This window comes from Dermochelys coriacea, chromosome 7, assembly GCF_009764565.3.
Source record: "Dermochelys coriacea isolate rDerCor1 chromosome 7, rDerCor1.pri.v4, whole genome shotgun sequence".
Classification (NCBI taxonomy): domain Eukaryota; kingdom Metazoa; phylum Chordata; order Testudines; family Dermochelyidae; genus Dermochelys; species Dermochelys coriacea.
The window spans coordinates 93,830,116-93,850,665 of NC_050074.1; the positions used below are offsets into that span (position 1 = coordinate 93,830,116).

General features: G+C 39.9%; 1 protein-coding gene across 2 annotated transcripts in view; it reads right to left on the minus strand.

Annotated features, from left to right (window-relative positions):
* The window catches only part of PLCE1 (phospholipase C epsilon 1), a 340,325-nt gene that overhangs the window by 25,670 nt on the left and 294,105 nt on the right, over positions 1–20,550 (minus strand). The window contains exons 21-26 of one of the 2 annotated variants that reach the window (XM_038409060.2): positions 20,111–20,152; positions 18,937–19,061; positions 14,536–14,653; positions 8,571–8,702; positions 7,300–7,593; positions 5,884–6,047 (exon numbers count right to left, since the gene is read on the minus strand). In XM_038409060.2, the coding sequence (XP_038264988.1) occupies positions 5,884–6,047; positions 7,300–7,593; positions 8,571–8,702; positions 14,536–14,653; positions 18,937–19,061; positions 20,111–20,152 (875 nt within the window). The remainder of the gene's footprint in view (positions 1–5,883; positions 6,048–7,299; positions 7,594–8,570; positions 8,703–14,535; positions 14,654–18,936; positions 19,062–20,110; positions 20,153–20,550) is intronic. The other variant, XM_043518170.1, reaches the window with a different exon arrangement.

The following is a 20,550-nucleotide window of genomic DNA, read 5'->3' on the forward strand; positions in this document are numbered from 1 at the left end:
TGACCAGGGCTCCAACCACAGGGGGCACTGTGAAGCTAAGTTACTCAGGCTTTGGCTTCAGACCCAGATGTGGGGCTTGGGGCCCCGGCTGCAGTCCATTGTGGTGGGGCTTTGGCTTTCTGCCTTGGGCCCTAGCAAGTTTAACACTGGCCATGTTTGGATGACCCCTTAAACTGCTTGCAGCCCTCCAGGGGGCCTCGGACCCCTGGTTGAAAACCACTGATCTAAGGGATACAGGAGTTCAGAAGAGCTGGCAATTTCTCAAGGACAGCGTATTAAAAGCACAACTGCAAACTACCCTGATGTGACGGAAAGGATAGGAAGAATAGTAAGAGGCCAATATGGCTCCCTCAGGAGCTCTTCAATGACCTGAAAATCAAAAACAAATTTACAGAAAGTGGAAAAATGTATAAATTGCTAAGGATGAGTACAAAAGAATAGTACAAGCATGTAGGGCACAAAATGAGATACATCTAGCAAGGGATATAAAAGGCAATAAGTACTGGTTATTTCACTACATTAGGAGCAAGAGAAAAATTAAGGAAAGTGTATGTCGTCTACTTAACAAGGAAGTAGAGGTAATAATGAATGACATCAAGAAGGCTGAGGGGTTTAATGCCTGTTTTGTTCAGCCTTCACTAAAAATGTGGCGATCAGATACTCAGCACAATTAATATCAACAACAAGGGGGAAAGAATGCAAGCCAAAATAGGGAAAGAACAGGTTAAAGAATATTTAGATAAGTTAGATGTATTCAAGGTGGCAGGGCCTGAAGAAATTCATCCTGGGTACTTGAGGAACTAGCTGCAGCAATCCTGGAACCGTTAGTGATTATCTTTGAGAACTCATGGAAGATGAGTGAGCTTCCAGAGGACTGGAAAAGGCTAAACACAGTACTTATCTTTGAAAAGGGGAAGAAAGAGGACCCAGAGACTTATGGTGCAGTCTGCCTAACTTCAATACATGGAAAGGTACTGTAACAAATTATTAAACAATCCATTTGTAAGCATTTTCTAGATGGTTATATGGAATAGCCAGCATGGATTTGTCTAGAGGAAAGTATGCCAAACCAACCTAATTTCCTTCTTTGACAGGAATACTAGCCTAGTGGATATATCTTGATTTTAGTAAGGCTTTTGACACAGTCCCACATGACAGTCATAAGCAAACTAGGGAAATGTGGTCTAGATGAAATTATTATAAGATGGCTGCACAGCTGGTTGAAAGACTGTATTCAGAGTAGTTACCAATGGTTCACTATCAAACTGAGAAGGTGTATCTAGTGGGGTCCTCCAGGGGTCAGTCCTGGGCCTGGTACTAATCAATATTTTCATTAATGACTTGGTTAATGAAATGAAGAGGATGCTTATAAAATCTGCAGATGACACCAAACTGGCAGGGGTTGGAAGCACTTTGGAGGCCAAGATTGTAATTCAGAAAGATATTGACAAATTAAAGAACTGATCTGAATTCAACAAGATGACATTCAGTAAGGACAAATACAAAGTATCTTACTTAGGAAGGAAAAATCAAAAGCACAACACCAAAATGGGGAATAACTGGCTAGGCAGTAGCACTGCTGACAAGGATCTGGGTGTTTTAGTGGATCACAAACTGAATAGCAGTCACTATTGTGATGCAGTTGTGAAAAAGGCTAATATTCTGGGGTGAGTTAACAGGAGTATAATACATAGGAGGCGATTATCCCTCTCTCCTGGGCACTGGCGAGACCTCAGCTGTAGTACTGTATCCAGTTCTGGGTGTCACACTAAGAAAGATGTGAAAAAACTGGAAATAGTTCAGAGAAGAGCAACTAAAATGATAAAAGGTTTAGAAAACTTGACCTGTGCGGAAAGTTAAAAACCTGGGCATGTTTAGTCTTGGGGAAAGCAGACTGAGCGGGTGACGTGATCACAGTCTTCAAATGTGTTAAGGGTTGTTATAAAGAGGACTGTGATCAATTGTTCTCCATATCCACTGAAGGTAGGACAAGAAACAATAGGCTTAATCTACAGCAAGGGAGATTTAGGCTAGATATTCGGAAAAACTTACTAACTATAAGAGTAGTTAAGTTTTGGAATAAATTCCAAGGGAGACTATGACATCCTTCTCATTGGAGGTTTTTAAGAAGAAGTTGGACAAACATCTGTCAGGGATGATCCAGGTTTACTTGGTCCTGCCTCAGCACTGGGGGCTGGACTTGCTGACTTCGATGCCCCTTTCAGCCCTACATTTCTATGAGTCAATAATTGCCCTGGGGTTGCTGTTCCAAAAGAGTAACAGAGCTGGCTGAGTAAGGACTGGTTGAAAAGGGAGCTGGCTGGGAAGCTGCAAGAAGCATGATTATCAGAGACCCCTGGGAGGTGGAGCTAGGCTGAATAAGGAGCTGAGGGAGTTCAGCTGATGGGGAGGGACCCAGGAGAGAGAAGCTAGGGAGAGTTCCCTGTCCCTCGGAAGGGCCTCAAAGAAGGTCCAGTATTTGGGATTATCTGTGGCCAGAAAGCATAGCTACAGGAGCAGGGCCACTTCCTATGGTGGGGCCCTAGAGTGGAGAGGAACCCCCAATCTAGGGTCTGTGAATACCAGGGAATGAGATACAAGCAGAAGGGGCAGAAGGGTAGTTTAAGTAGTATTTGGATTCCCAGCAATCAGTCAGTATCCTGATGGGGGGAGGAGCCCAGAAGGGGCAAAGGACCTTTTTGTTTAGAGTTAAGCCCAGGTGGAGTGAAAAAAATGTTTTTCAGCTGAACCCCAGAAGGGAAGATGTGTGACTTGGGCAAAGGGCCGAGACAAAGACGATCCAGTGAGAGAGTCCAGAGATGGCACTGGTCATCAGAGCCGAGAAGGTGGCCACCAGAGGGGTGAGAGAGGTGCAGTCCCATGCATCGCCATGTCTCGGTACAAAAGGCAGATTATACTGAAGACAAGCGCAAGTACAAGTAATATTGTGGACCATTTGCGAGTTCCTGAACAGTGACTCTACATATGCTGGTCCTAATAGATTATAATATAAGCCCCGAAGACAAGCATAGGTAAAACTATTGTTCACCAGCCCTATATTCCTGGTGTTTTTAAAGGCAACATAAAGCTGATGAACGACAGCACTACATGCTTTTGCTAGGACTATGTAAAAGACAAGCAATAACACATGCAAAGCTATTATGCATCAGCCATCTACTATTGATTTTATACTATGGTATCGATACGACTACGATCAATTCGGCTTGAGCGACCAGACTTCTTTACTCCATAGACATACCCTGCATTCGTCTGAAAAAATACATTACCCTTCAGTTGGCCATTTTCCGCACTAGCCAGGTACAGACAGTCGAGAAGTGCACATCCCTTCGGTTCAGGAGCTGTGGGTCAGGTACGACCGACAACACACACACACACAAACACACACACACACGCACACGCTCACTCCTGTGCCTTCGCCTTTTTATCTGATCTGACGGCCGTGTTTTAGAACAGACCAACCAATCAGGGTGGGCCACATTGTTTATGTGGTTGCCCTAATTGTATAATTGATGCATATTTAATTTTTAGGCCTATTTATTTTCTGTAGCCAATTAGATTTTGAATGTGGGTAATTTTGTATTGATAAGTACATAGGAGTCAGTATAAATCACTATCTGGTCGCCTCATTTCCTGACCACAAGTCACAAGCGTAAGTTTTATTTTTGCAAGGCTTGCATTTTGCAGAATATGGACGTTTGAGGCCTAACATTTGCAATACTTCTATTTTGTTCAAGCTTGACATGACAGTTGTTCAATTTATTCACAGGAACGTAGGGGTAAGCACTCACGTCAACAAGGGGAAACAGTGAAAAACACTATAAGCCCAGTGCTGTCAATGCACAAATAAACAAACTAGAGAATTCCCCCCTCCCCACCAGTAACTTTTTAATTTCCTGATCTTAGTTATTACAAGTCATTATTCTGTACCAAATGACTGGAGGATAGATAACGTGATGCCAATTTTTAAAAAGGGCTCCAGGGGTGATCCCAGCAATTACAGGCCTGTAAGCCTGACTTCAGGCAAACTGTTTGAAACTATAGTAAAGTACAAAATTGTCAGACACACGATGAACATAATTTGTTGGGGAAGGGTCAACATGGTTTTTGTAAAGGGAAATCATGCCTCACCAATCTACTAGAATTCTTTGAGGAGGTAAACAAGCATGTGGAGAAGGGAGATCCAGTGGATATAGTGTACTTAGATTTTCAGAAAGCCTTTGACAAGGTCCCCAGATAAGGTGTCATGGGATAAGAGGAAAGGTCCTCTCATGGATCTGTAACTAGTTAAATGATAGGATACAAAGGGTAGGACTAAATCATCAGTTTTCAGAATGGAGAGACATAAATAGTGATGTCCCCCAAGGGTTTGTACTGGTACCAGTCCTATTCAACATATTCATAAATGATCTGGAAAAAGGGGTAAACAGTGAGGTGGCAAAATTTTCAGATGATACAAAACTACTCAGGATAGTTAAGTCTGAGGCACACTGCAAAGAGCTACAAAAGGATCTCATAAAACTGGGTGACGGGCAACAAAATGGCAGATGAAATTCAAGGTTGATACCGCACACCGCTCCCCTCCCCAGCTCACCTCTGCTCCACCTCCGCCTCCTCTCCTGAGCGCACCGCCACTCCGCTTCTCCCTCCCTCCTAGGCTTGCCGCGCCAAACAGCTGATTCGCAGCAAGCCTTGGAGGGAGAGAGGGATGTGAGAGAAGCGGAGTGGCGGCGGCGCGCTCGGGGAGGAGGCAGAGCGGAGGTGAGCTGGGGCGGGGAGCTGTCGGTGGGTGCTCTGCACCCACCAATTTTTCTCCACGGGTGCTCCAGCCCTGGAGTTGGCACCTATGGCAGCAGTGTGTCTGGCTCAGACACGCTGCTCTGAGTGGAGTGTTAAGGGGGCCAGGCTGGGGGGATGGATAAGGGGCAGAGGGTCTTGGGGGGTGGTCAGGGGATGGGGGGTTGGATGGGTTGAGGGGTCAGTCAGGGAGCAGGAAGTAGGCGGGGGTCGGATAGGCACAGCCTTCCCTACGTGGTCCTCCATAGCAAGTTCGATATAACGTGATTTCACCTATAACGTGGTACGATTTTTTGGCTCCCGAGGACCGCGATATAGCGAGGTAGACATGAATTGCAATTTGAAAAGGTTCAGAAAAGAGCAACAAAAATGATTAGGGGTATGGAACGGCTGTGGAGAGATAAGAAGACTGAGACTTTTCAACTTAGAAAAGCGATGACTAAGGGGGGATATGATTGACATCTATAAAATCATGATTGGTATGGAGAAAGTAAATAAGAAAGTGTTATTTACTCCTTCTCATAACACAAGAACTAGGGGGTCACCAAATGAAATTAATAGGCAGCAGGTTTAAAACAAACAAAAGGAAGTATTTTTCACACAACGCACAGTAAGTTTGTGGAACTTTTTGCCAGAGGATGTTGTGAAGGCCAAGCCTATAACAGGGTTCAAAAAAGAACTAATTAGTTCATGGAGGATAGGTCCATCAATGGCTATTAGCCAGGGTGAGAAGGGATGATGTCCCTAGCCTCTGTTTGCCAGAAGCTGGGAATGGGTGACAGGGGATGAATCACTTGATGATTACCCGTTCTGTTCATTCCCTCTGGGGCACCTGGCATTGGCCACTGTCAGAAGACAGGATACTGGGCTAGATGGACCTTTGGTCTGACCCAGTATGGCCATTCTTATGTTCTAATTATTATAGAATATATTAATATAGAAGTGTTATGATGCGATATGATGCGATCCCTTTAGGACTGAAGTTACACAACATCCAGTTTGAATATTTAGCTTTTAATATTAAATATTCATATTTTAAATATTTAGCATTCCTTAAAATGTACTTACTGTTAAAGAATATATAGCTGGCTCTATATTATACAGATCTCGGTCTAATGGAGAAAATTGCTGGTACATTGGACAGTTCTTGTCCCACAGAACAGAGGGTTTCAAAACACACCCACAGCCACCATTCGCCTCAAACATCGCTGCATTAAGATGCAGAGGGAGATCTGCAAAAGTAAAGCAGTCACAACTGAAAAATAGTGAAGATTCAATAGAAAGACAGCAAAATGTGGGGTTTTTTAAAGATTACTGTTAAAAATGAATTGACAGTATAAAACTAATATTAAATTTCTTGGACAGCTTTAACTTACATATCCAAGTTGCCCAAATAGTTTATACTTTAAAAAATAAGGATTTTCCAGTTTCACCCATTTTCTAGTTTTTGTTCTATTTAGGACTTGGCCACACCCACTAACAATACCTAGCAAGTTTCCTGAGATTTTCCCCAAAATCTAGGATGAAAAAAAAAAGGATTGTGTAATTTGAAAACAGCTAAATGGAGCAACTTTTTATGAAAACCTAAAAGGTAAGGGAGCATAAGTAGGGACAGAATATAGCCCAAAGATTGTAACCAACACTGCATCAGTACCCAGACTTTGTTCCAGAGGAGTCACTTCTATGATAAGGGAATTCAGTGTCTTAGTATACTTAAAAAGTTATCATAAATGATATTATAGCTACAGCACTGTAAAAGTGCTGGATTCCAGCCAATTATGGTATCTGTGGGTGCAGTGCTCTAGGAACTTCCACATCATCAGTGAGGCAGAAGACCTACCAAATTAGGCACAGAATTCCAGTATTCTGGAAGCACTAATTCACATGGGCTAGATTGCTTTTAGCCTTAACATGGTTGCACAAGGAAGTAAGGGGAGGTAAAGGCCCACCCCCCACAATCTCAAATGGCCACATGGAATTTTACCCAAATCATCTGTCTCCCTCCTGGGTACAATGCAGGGTATGATGTTCTCTGCAGCAAGCAAGTGGGTGAGGAAGGTTGGTTGGTTGGGCATGTGTTGGGAAGGAAGATGCACCCTTTCAAGAGCTGGCATAAATTACCTCTCTGGGAACAAAAGAGGAGCATGGGACGAATTGCGCCTGTTAGAGTCACAATTTCTCCCAGGGCTATTTCTGGGGTGGTGCCCTTATGCAACACCTCTTACGCAGGCTGTGCTAATGGATACAATCTGGTCCCTATTGAATCTTTATGAGTTACCACCCAGGTATATATTTACTCAAAACTTTTTCAAGTACAGTATCTTTGCCAAATAAGCCAACATCTGTTTAATAAATCCACAAATACAGATGATGGTAAGATAAAGGAATATTATGGTAAATACAGTTTCATAATGAAGGAAGCACTTATTTTATGTTTAAAATGTACATAAATATATATTACTAGAGGAATTATTCTACCCGTACCATCAGTTTGATAGTTAACTGCCACTAGCTGTATTCCATGGAGCCAGAATATAAGGGGATGGGGGTTTGAAGAGTCAATGCGAGTGGCAGCAGGATATGTTCTCAATAGCTGACATGTGGTATGCTCAATCAGTTTCTGAGAATACCGTCTGCACAGACGTTTGGCAGCATTCTCATTCAGTGAAGAGATATGATAACATTTAGGTGTCCTTATGATAGCACTGAGAGAAGTTGTATGGTTGAAAGGAGGAGAACAAAGTTCTTCCCAGGTTTGCCGGGCACCCTCAAAAGGACCTGGAAAATAAACATTAATCTCAAATTATAGCTGCAGATCCTCAAACCTCAAGCATCAGTTTTTTCCTGTGAAGTATATTTATGTATTTTGGACAGGGTAAAAATAAATGATCTCTAGATCATTCACATAGATATCACATTTCTTTCTTCATGTGCAGTAAGAGCAATTAGTGAGAGACTACATAATAGTTAAATACTAACTGATACTGTAACTAGGCATGTATTAAGAGGTATTTCCATAAGTATCTGAATATCATTTCCTTGAATTAAATGAGTATATATTTAATGTGATATTTAATGTGTGAGACTATCTTAATAGTTTGAATTGAATCTTGACTCTTAATTTATTGCTGGAAATCTTTATAATATTGCTAGTACGCTGCTTGGAATATAGAGATTGTTTAAATGGAAAGAATATAAAATTTCTTTAAGACTACTATGTCACTTTTAAACTTTACTATACAACCTGCAGTAAAAGATGGAGGGCCAAATTCTTTGCTGATTTATATCCCTTGCAGCCCACTGAAGTTTGCACCAAGTCTAAGTGCAGGATTTTGCCTAAAGACTATGGGGAAGCTTTTCAAGACATAAAATGGCAGTTAGCTGTTTAACTGTCGTTTGCACCTGTGAAAATCTCCTCCCGTATCTTTTAATATATAAACTTGATCCTCAGGTACATGTTCAAGCTATAAGATACAAATATGTTAGTTGTGAATCAATCATTCTCATCAGTAATTTTTAACTGACTAACTTTATACCTCCAGCAAATTAATCCTATACTAACATTCCATACTCTACAGTTCATTCTTTATAAAGAAGTTATTGTAATAGCTGCACTGTTAATGAAAAGTGATTCAAAAATTCGAGAGCAGCATGCACACAGTAAATTGTATGATCTTTAACAACTTGATCTGGTGTATGTGTTTTGGAGTACAGAGTCATTCCACGTGATTGGTGAAAGAAGATCCTGACTTTACCTTTTCCAGATGCTTTGGCAAGTGTTGCTGGCTCTCCAGGGCTTAGTCTGCCAGGATTGTTGCCAAAAATGGACTTCCTGCTTTTTCTTTCCTTTCCTCTGCTAGAGCCAGATGGGTTTAGCGTTGACAGGCCTGTTCCCATAAAAATAAAATAAATAAGCCAAAAAACATGACCAAGAGGGCATGACATTTTCCATCATTTTTCACTTTATTCTTTGAGGCACTAATACTAAAGTAGCACACAGGACAACTAGCATATGATTCCCAGTAACTGAGTCTAACTATATTTACAATCATCAAGAAGATGATATACAATGCAACACAGGAAAAAAAAAATCTTTGTGACATAACTGTTCCTTAGATTTATTTTTGGCTGGAGAACAGGAAGTGATTTAAGTCTTGTATTACAGAATAGCCCCAATGACTCTCAAAACAAATTCTACAATGAACAGTCACAATAAACTCAGACCTAAAAAATAATGTGATCTTGGGAGACAGGCCAGTCCTTGCTTATAGACAGACCCCCAACCCAAAGCAAATACTCACCAGCAACCACACACCACACAACAGAACCACTAACCCAGGAACCTATCCTTGCAACAAAGCCCGTTGCCAACTCTGTCCACATATCTATTCAGGGGACACCATCATAGGACCTAATCACATCAGCCACACTATCAGAGGCTCGTTCACTTGCACATCTACCAATGTGATATATGCCATCATGTGCCAGCAATGCCTCTCTGCCATGTACATTGGTCAAATTGGACAGTCTCTACGTAAAAGAATAAATGGACACAAATCAGACGTCAAGAATTATAACATTCAAAAACCAGTTGGAGAACACTTCAATCTCTCTGGTCACTCGATTACAGACCTGAGGGTGGCTATCCTTCAACAAAAAAACTTCAAAAAACGATTCCAATGAGAGACTGCTGAATTGGAATTAATTTGCAAACTGGATACAATTAACTTAGGCTTGAATAGAGACTGGGAATGGATGAGTCATTACACAAAGTAAAACTATTTCCCCATGGTATTTCTCCCCCCCACCCTACACACCACTGTTCCTCAGATGTTCTTATTAACTGCTGGAAATGGCCTACCTTGCTTGTCACCATGAAAGGTTTTCCTCCTTTCCCCCCCCCCGCTGCTGGTGATGGCTCATCTTAAGTGATCACTCTCCTTACAGTGTGTATGATAAAACCCATAGTTTCATGTTCTCTGTGTGTGTGCGCGTATATAAATCTCTCCACTGTATTTTCCACCAAATGCATCCGATGAAGTGAGCTGTAGCTCATGAAAGCTTATGCTCAAATAAATTTGTTAGTCTCTAAGGTGCCACAAGTACTCCTTTTCTTTTTGCGAACACAGACTAACACGGCTGCTACTCTGAAACCTAAAAAATAATGCTACCCATCATATATCTAACCTGTTTTTCTGGTAAATCAAAACATACAAGTATACCATATCATAGTACTAACACATTGTAGGCAAGGACACTGACTATGTGTTCAAATGAACCTGATAAAAAGGATTAAATTTGATATAAAAGGACAATCCCAAAGAATCGTAGGGTAATATATTAGTTGACCCATGAGGCTTTTTGAGTCCATCTTATATTATATTAAAACTACTATTTATAACTCATATTTCAACCATGGAAAATATTTGTAAGTGTGGAAAATCTTTTAATCACTTAATGATTATGACCTGTTTTGAGATACTCAGATGAAAAGCACTATATAAAATATTATTCTATATACATATAGTCAAAACAAAACAATAATTAAGGACATGATCTAAACTCCACTGAAATCAATGGATTCCATTTCCACTGATTTAAATGCCTTTCCATTGATTTCAGTGGGTTTTTGTATTTCAGTTAGCTCTGACCAAGTAAAAATATATCAAGGAGCTCTTTTGATATCAGTTCAACATATGAAAGCCAGGTGAAGAATGCTATTGGAACTCCACGACATATCTGTAACTTGCATTTTTTTAAATTTTTTATTAAAATTTGAAAAAAAATTATTGCACAAAGAAATGTAAATTGAAAACTTAAGTTACAATAGAAGAAAATCCTGAATTTACACTGAAAATTAATATCTTAACTACTAATTTGAAGCTTAGTAGAAATTGGATTCTGCCCCACTGAACTCAACCTATTGCAGTTTAGCAGCGAGGTCTCAATCCTTCAAATGCTTTTGCGCATTCTGAATGAAGTTAAGCACATGATTTCAGTGGAGCCACTCATGGCTTCCAAGGTCCATAGCTCTGGGCAGCCCCGCCAGGCCAGGGCTTCCAGCCTTCGTGACAGAGCTGGGAGTCTGAGTTCCACTGTTTGGCTCCCAGCTCCCCAGCAGGGAGACTGGGAAACATGAGAACCTCAGCTTGAGTCAGGAAATCCTGGAAGTGCCCAGGGTTTTCAGATTTCCAGGCCAGCTGGCTCCCTGTGCTGCCTGCTTGGGAATTGGGCTCCATGGGGAGCCACCTGGCCCCAAAGTCTAGAAGTCCTGGGTCCCCTGGTCTGGGACAGTTCAGGTTGGGGCTGCCAGGAGTCACAGACCATGAGACTCCAACAGCTGTTCACTGGAAGCAATGAAACTGACAAGAATGTCAGTTTCACTTAGCAGCTGCAGCAGTCCCAGGGATCATGCCTTGTTTAGGAAACACCATGTTTTGGTGGTTTTTTTTTTTTTTTTTAAGATGTCCAGTTTGCAGGAGATTTCAAAATATCAAAAATTTCCCACAAACTGGAAATCTCTAGTTTCGTCCAGTTCTACCCACTATTAACCAAGAAACAAAATGAAGAAAACACAGATAATATTTTTGTAAAAGGAAGGTGCTCTAATAATAAGTATTTCAACAGACTAACACGGCTGCTATTCTGAAACCTGAAATACTCTAATACCTTCTGTATTGGCTAGTACAACTGGGAGAATTATCTGTGTTAAACATAGCTACCTATATTAGAATAATAATCCGTTGCAAAATAAAATTTCAGATGATTTAGGAAGAACATGGAGCAACTGATAACCCATAGCAGACTTCTGTCCTTTTCAACGTGTATTTGGCCAGATCCTGGACCTTGATATAGCTCATTAGCACTACTCCAGCAGCACGAAGTATCTGTAAAACTGGGATTACTTGTTACTTGGTTAATTTCCAGGTTGTGTAGAGGCTGCATAGCCAGCCCTATACCACCTCTTCTTCTGCTTCCCTGACATACGAGGCATGACCAGAGCACTGATGGCCTGAATGATCCTTTGGTGGCCATCTGTAGCCAGGAGAAAACTAGAGCAATGCTAAAGCTGCTCTAAGTTGCATCTGAGGCCAGGCCAGCCCATGGCCAAGAGCATAAAAGGTGGTACAAAGTGGATGTCACCTGGACTGTAGAACTGGGCCCACTGGGTGCGTCAGTTTTTTCTGGTGTTGGGTCCTTTCCACATTGGAAGATTAAGTAAGGTCTCAAAGGAGCAAAACTTTTGGCAATCAAGTCTTATGTTTCAAGCCCTTGTTGTGGAGACAGTCACTAAGGAAACAGACTAACCTGTTACCTGAATTATCTGAGGGCAAAGCAAAACACTAGGGTAAGTTGAGCCCTACCCGCATGTGATGGTTCAGCAGCAAACTGCATCTGTGATCTGTCCCCCGTCTCTCCTTTAGGCACCTTTTCCAAGTGACAGGGCCTCTACCTGCTGCACTCTTCCCACAGTGGCACTCTTTGGATTGGATCAATGGGCAACACCACTCCTTATTCCCACTTTACTGTCATAGTTATAGGGCCTGTCGAGTGCAACCCTCAGGTGACAGGTTTCTCTGCCTTTCCCTCTCTCCTGGTGGAACTCCATGGCTTTATCACTCCTAGACTGGATCCCGGGTGCAACTCCCTGATTCCAACTTTGCTATGATGACAGACACAGCTGTCTCTCTGGGATCCTGTGACCACTGGCTGATTAAGGTGACTCAGCACAGCTCCTTCCAAAGAGACATACTGTCCATTCACAGAGAGTTACATAGCAAACAGAGGAAAAGGTTAAAACCACAAAAGTTCTGCCTGCCTGGGTCCTGTCTAGAGTTCATCACATCTCTCAAAGCATAAGTGAACCCAGCTGCCTCTGACACATCCCACAGAGCCCTGCTGCATGCTCTGCCTATCTCAGTCTCTCTTGCAGAGTCTCTCCCTTAGCAGCTGCAAACAAGTCATTCTCCCTTTCTCTCTAGGCAGGGATTTTTCAGTGGAGCATTATTCTTTTGATCTTAAACTCTGGCCTTGGCAAAACAGCAGTGTAACATTCGGCTGGCACCTAGGAAGAGCATCTTCTTCATTTTGTAGCTCAACCGTTGCCTCCTGGAAGTTTTTTTTATCCAAAGATGTCTTAGCTGTGACAATGGTGTTGTTTCCTGTCTTTTCCTAACAACCCCTTTTAATTCAACTTCATGTAATCAGATAAAACGAGCAGGTAAAATGAGATAACATTCATAATATTCATAGACATAATACAGACATCATTCTCGTTCTCCACACCATAAACAATCAGAACAGATAAAATGCTTTCATGAATTAGAGGAGGGTACTATAATAAGTGCCAATCGACATGGGCTTATGGAAAATATATGTTATCAAACTCACAATCTCTTCTTCTGATGAGATTACAAATCGGTCTGATAAAGGTAACAGTGCTGATGTAATATACTTAGACTTCTGTAAAGCACCACACAATGTTTTGATTAAGAAACTAGATCAATACAAGTTCAACATGGCACACATGAAATGGAATAAAAACTGAATAACTGATAGGTCTCAAAATGGAATTGTAATTGGGGAATCATCATCAACTGGTAACATTTCCAGAGGGGTCTCACAGGAATCAATTCTTGGCCCTATCCTGTTTAACATTTTTATCAAGGAGAAGGAAGAAAACATGTTTGTTTTAGGATGTATAAACAGGGGAATATCAAGTAAAAGTAGGGAGGTTATATTACTGCTCTATTTGGCTCTGATGTAACCAATACTGGAATATTGTTCTGGTCATCAGAGCTTATTGCTCCCAAACCACAGTTATTATGTATTTCTTGGGAGTACAGGTTGTTGACCGGGGTCACTGCATCAGGCAGTGTTCAAGTGTTAGCCTAGGTCTTCACATTCATATTTGGAGTAATTCCCTTAGCTTTCACTTGATCATATGTTCTGGTGTCCACAATTCAAGAATGATGTTGACTGGAGAGCTCGTCCTCAGTGTTCTGTTCTGAGCAAATGAAGACAAGTAATCTCAATTTCATTTCCTCCACCTCCTACTGTTTTCCGATCCCTCTTACCTCTCTGTCTTCCTGCGGGATCACTGCTACATACCTATCATGGGCCATTTTCTTCCTGCCACCCATCCACCTTACCTGGGCTGCTGGCCTTCTCTCCAGATGTTCTCTACTCTTGGTTCCATGCCAGTTTCCCTTTTAGCCTTATCCCCAACATGACCTCTTTCTCTCTCTCCATTCCCCAGCTGGTGTCTAGCCCAATTACTGGGTCATGAGGGATGTAGATAATAATGTCAGGGGTGCAGGTGAAAGGGAAGGCTTCTGGCAGTGGTGTGACAAGCTAACTTGGAACCTATTCCTAAAGAGTCCTGACCTGCTCCGCCTCCCAGAGGCTGCATACTCTTCTTCAGACCTGGCACAGCAGCTCCTTATGTGAAATTCTAATGAAAAGCTTTACGAAACAGCTTGTTCTTAGCTGTCATTCAGATAGGAATTAGCCAGTTCACTATAGTTTAAGGGTTGGAGTACTTTTTCCCTCCATGACAAACGCAGCACATAGAATCATCAGTCATCGGACAGAATCCATAATCACAAAAAGGCATATTTCCCCACATACTACAGTTTGAATTCCGCAGAAAAGCAGTTACAATTATATGACTGTAATGTTCCTAAGATTTAGAAAATGTAAAGCAATAAGCATACTTACCAGGGAATTTTACAGCTTGGCAATAGATGACAAGATCTGAGAGCTCTGGTGCTATCTGTCTACTTTCCTTCTTATTTTGTGGAAGATAAAATTCTTCACCCAGTTCCATGTCATAAACCTAAGTGACAATTCAAGTGATGTATAATACAAAAGGTTTGAAAATGAAAGTATTCTAGCATACCTCATATACACACTTGATGTGGTTTTATCACATTCAGCACACATGGTTCTATATAGTCACATAATGGATTTATGCATGTATTTATTTTTCCCATTCGTTACCATATATTAGTATTATTTGTATTGCAGTAGTACTCAAAAGACACCTAGATAACTTTAAAAATCCGGCCCTAAGTTACTTCTGACTAATAGCAGGAGTGAGACCTAAGCAGTTCATTTTCATTCAACAAGAATATGAAGACAATGAAGACAAATGCAAAGTACCACACTTAGGAAGGAAATACCAAATACACAACTACAAAATGGGGGATAAATGGCTAGCTGCTGGTGCTGCTGAAATGAAAAGGACGTGGGGGTTGTACTGGATTAAAAACTGAATAGGAGTCACTGTGATGCAGTTGCGAAAAAGGCTAATATTCTGGGTTGTATTAACAGCAGCATCCTATGTAAGACATGGGAGGTAATTATCCCACTCTATTCGGCACTGGTGAGGCCTAAGCTGGAGTATTGTGTTCAATTCTGGGTGCCAGACTTCAGGAAAGATGGGGACAAATTGGAGAGAGTTCAGAGAAGAGCAACAAAAATGACAAAGGGTTTAGAAAACCTTACCTACGAGGAAAGATTTAAAAAAATGGGCATATGTAGCCTTGAGAAAAGAAAACTGAAGGGGGACCTGATAACAGTCTTCAAATATGTTAAGGGCTTTTATAAAGAGCACTGTGATCAATTGTTCTCCATGTCCAATGAAGATAGGCCAAGAAGAATTAATATGTAGCAAGGGAGATTTAGGTTAGATATTAGGAATAACTTTCTAACTATAAGGGTTGTTAAGCTCTGGAATAGGCTTCCAGTGGAGGTTGTAGAGTCTCTACCATTGGAGGTCTTTAAGAAAAGCTTAGAGAAACACCTATCAGGGATGGTCCTACCTTAGTACTGGGGGCTGGATTTGATAACTTCTCAAGATCACTTCCAGCACTACATTTCTATGATTCTGACGACGATACTTAAACTCGTCTCCTCAAATAAGCTCATTCTCCACCCACACCCTCCACATCATTCTCCACACTGTTTTTTTTATCCTGCACTCTTGAAAGCAGGAAACCAAGCATATGGAGGGCTTGCGACTTACTACCAGTCAGTATGAGGGTTCATACCTGGACCAGATATCCCAAAGAATGCAACACCCAATTTGGTCATTTATTTAAGTGACTAAATAAATGGGAGCTCAGCTCTTGAAAATATGGCCACTAGTATCTTTACCTTACTTGTGCCCTCATGTAACCTCTGATCACACTTGTGGAGTGCAGCAGCCTTGCAATCCCTGCTCAACACGACACAAAGAGTAACAGTATTCCTTTATATATTAAGGAATCACCAGTCAAGACCCTGAAGGGAGGCTTTCCATCCTACACTTTATTTTTAACCCCTTTTTATACATGTTTATCCATAGGTAGGGAGCTTCACTCAGCATAAAGTAGAAGTATGTGATACATTCTGTTCATAAAGACAAAATGACTTTAAAAACCAGTTTCTCATTTTACTTTTTGTAAATTGTACTAAAAGCAAAATGCAATTTTGCCAGTTAACTGAAAAAGTTGTATAACACAATATGTTCATAGTTGAGAGGAGGGGAAGGTTGATGTTCAAGTTGAACTTCCAGCAATAATCTGGGAGGTGAGACTCCCTGTGTGCATGGGAATAGCTCACATTAACAATGGCGGAGTGTATGCATAATCATTAAGAGGAGACCTACACTATCTGTTACAATCTGAATCTCATCAACCAATAGCTGTGAGACTTTGTCACAATTGGAGAAAACCTCAGAGAGAAAGACAGTACAACAGCTGGAAGAAAATTCCATAGAAGGTCTTCTTTAAATGAGTGAAAAATTATTTCAAATTCATATATTTTTGGTTTGTTTGTTTGAAATACTAGTGAAGATATTTTTTCACATACTCTTGATAGAAAACAAGAAGGGTGGGAAACTGCAGGATAGGCTACAGCTGCTAGGGACAGTGAATACGCAAGGAGAGATGTCTGGACATTTTAGCAAAATCGCAAAAAAGAAAATGGGTCAAAAGGGGCTGTTAAAAATGGGATCAACCAGCTGAAATAGTGAGAAAAAAAAATAAATGTAATCTTATGAATAAAGTTCATTTTTGCCTGTAAAAGACGACAATGCAAATATACATGCATCAGCACCATTTTTCTTCTAGTAAGCATTTGAGGTAGAGAGACTCAGTTTTAAATCACCTATCTGAGGCATTGTTTTACAAAGAGTATTGTCACATAAGCAAGCAAAATGGCAGAAGTTGGATTGTTAATGTGACAAATTAATACAGAAATTGACATTTCTTATGTTGAGCCAGTTTATATGCAGCCAATATACTGGTGAACTTTTTTTTTAAACTGACTTGATTTCAAGATAATGGAATACCATTTAAAGGGAGTTTTGTAATTTTGTCAGGTTTATTTCCCAGTGGTTTTTTTTTTCAAAATCAATTTTTGAAAAAAGTTATTAATTGGTGTTGTTTTCACTTCAGATTGAAAGAGAAAGATGCACTTAGAAATTCACGATATTCAATACCCTTCAGGAATATACTGAGTGTGGATTTCTCTATGTATCTCATAATATTAATATACGTATAAAATACATTATGCTCTAATTATTACTGATTAACAACACAAAACTCACATAAACCTGGATCATTAACAACCAAGATTGCACAGATTTGTTCTAAATAAATGTATATTATCTTGATTTAAAACAGTGCAAGATATACCTTTCAGGAAAAAGTCTAAAAGAGATTTTTCTTTTAAACTCTACTACGAAAATAATCATTTTAAATAATTATACTGATAAATGTATTGGCTTTCTTAAATGCATTGTGGATAGTGGGCCATATTTTGTCTTTGTTCTGTGCACAGAACTCCTATTGAACTAAATGGGAACAATAAAGACTGAATCAGTATACAGTGCACCCGAGCCTGGAAAAATGTTCTGATGAGCCCAGAATTTTCAATATATCATGAGGAGCGTGTCAAAAATGAGTTCACAGTGAAGTACAATAATATCTGGTAAATTGCTTGGAAAAAAAGTAATCCTCAAATCTGATAAACAGTGTGTGTTCCATGGAATTACGGAAGTCATGAAGATAAAGCAAACTTTATAAGCTGCAATTAAGTACTCTGCAAAACCATATGGTATTTATAAACAATGTTTGCTTTTTATATAAAAACTCAACTCACTTTCACAAACATCAGTTATAGCACTATACATATGGAGCATAATCACAGAAAATCAAGACTTGTATAATTTTGATAGCGAGATGGACAATCTTTTCTAAAAAGCAATGGCACGGAAGCTTAAACTGCATCAACAGAATTTGAAACAAGAGTGAATTACTATAATTGTGAATGGACGCTTGCTAGATATGAGCCTGACTAAGAGTTTACTCTCAATCCATAATAGCAGTGTTGGCCAGCAGCCGATCAAGGAACTACCCAAGGAACCACTGTTATTGAATCACAATATGCTCCCTGACTCCACTCTTCCTCTGGGGTGCTGCAGCATGGTTGTCTCCTCAAGTGAGCAGGGATGTAGCAGGGGACAGCCTCACTGAGAGCAGAACTGGGCCACCACTGTTTAGATTATGTTTTTGAAACCCTTACCTTTTATCAACTTTAGCAATCTTTTAAATATTTTAGAGTTCTTTATTAGGTCACTTTGCCACCACACACTAATGAGTTAATAAATAATATATTCCCACCTATAGCACAACCAACCAAGACTGCGTAGATTATCCAGATGGAATTTAACAACCACCTTCCATTAAAGTCAATTATTTTGTTTTATATTATTTTTCTCTGCTAGTAAGGTTAGGGACTTGATCCGATGCCCATTAAAGCCAGTGGAAAGACTTCCATTGACTTCAGTAGGCATTGGCTCGCAGCCTAAAAATTTCTTTTCCTGTTTTTATTGCTGTTGCATACTGGTCTAATGAGTTCCATGTTGTGTCCACAATAACCTTTGAATCCTTTTCTTGACCCAGATGCTTGTTGCTTTTACCTTATCTTCCCTCGGATGGTTCCCTGCTTCCAGATATTTGTCTACATTAAAGTGCATTTGCCATGTGATAATTCAGTCACTTGAGCAAATCAAATCCTTCTGAAGCTGGATCCATGTCAAAAGGTTTGGAGGAGAGAAAAAAAAAGTACTACCTTTCCTTTATTGTTGTAAGTAATGCAATCAGTCTTCTTTATTCTCTTGGCAGTTTCTTCATTATATTCAAATTGCAGTTTATCACTGGATGATTTAGTCTCAGGTCGGTCTTCCAGAATGTTATCTAGAAATTAATTGATTTTAGATAAACAATATGCAGGCCAAGAGTTAACTGCAAATTTTATTTCAACAACAAGTTGTTTTGGATAAAGCACCTAGTTACATGTCTGAATAACCAACTGGCAAAAATAACTTGTTTATTGGTTAAAGCAAGTTTCAGAGTAGTAGCCATATTAGTCTGTATTTGCAAAAAGAAAAGGAGTACTTGTGGCATCTTAGAGACTAACAAATTTATTTGAGCATAGGCTTTCGTGAGCTAAGTGAGCTGTAGCTCACGAAAGCTTATGCTCAAATAAATTTGTTAATCTCTAAGGTGCCACAAGTACTCCTTTTCTTTTTATTGGTTAAAGCGTTTCTCCTTCATTGGTAATATTCTTTGTTAGGATGTGGCTCTTCTATGAAACCTTCTACACTGTCTTTTTTGTTCAGTAGATATTAAAACCAGAAAATCATTTAATAAATATGAGTTAAATATTTCCACATCCTCTTTGGCAAATCAAGAAGCAAAGAAACAAAGCAAAGCAAAGGCTTGCCACCGAAAGTATTTAAGAGGTGATATTCTTGAATATTCAAGAATTGCAGAAGTTTATCAGTTAATATAGTTTAGTCAGTAATCAGTAATTTTAAAAGGTATCTTCACATTTCAGACTTCGATTCTCATGCTGCCCCCACTTCACACTTCCTGTATGCTTGAGGCATTCTTCCCCATTAAAGAGAATGCCTCATGTACATGCTAGAGACTTACCCTGATTGGCCCCCCAAATTAGAGTGATTTATAAGAATGGGAAAACTGTTACAACGGGGAACATTTTTTATTTATTCTGGCTCTTTATACATTGTGTGTGTGTGTAATTTTGGACTACAATATCTTTATGAATAACCAACGTTTTTCCAATGATACCTGACCAGTAAATAAAGCTTAATGAAACCATTTGAATGCATTTTCAATTAATACAAAGGAGGTACCATATATTTACACTACAGACTCTTAACAAGTTGGAGACACAGTGCTGAAATTCATGCAGTTAAAATGCTCAACCAAATGGCTTTTACCTTCCTGGCTGTTAGGAGCAGGAGAAGCATTAAGGACATCAGCTACAGGAAAACAGAGTTAGAAAGGGGATAAGAGTAAAGGAAATTAAGAAATACAGCCAGAAAAAATGAAAATTAAGTGTCAATTTTAAAACTATGAGCATTATGCAAAATTACAGCATAAAACTGAAATCTTCTAAAGTTTTCAGATGATTATTATTTAGATTAGTTCTGCCAAATATTATAATAGTTAAAACAAACAAACAGTGTAACCATTATATTAAAGCAGTAAAGCATGCCACAGGTTACTTTTTGTACTGCACTGTGCACAGATTTTTCCAGCCTTCTCCTACTGGAACATGTTTCAAGTACAACTTACAGTGGGCAACTTGCAATTTCTTTCTGGCCAATATGTAAGAAACATCTGCACTTGAACAACATATTTTTATCTATGCCACCTG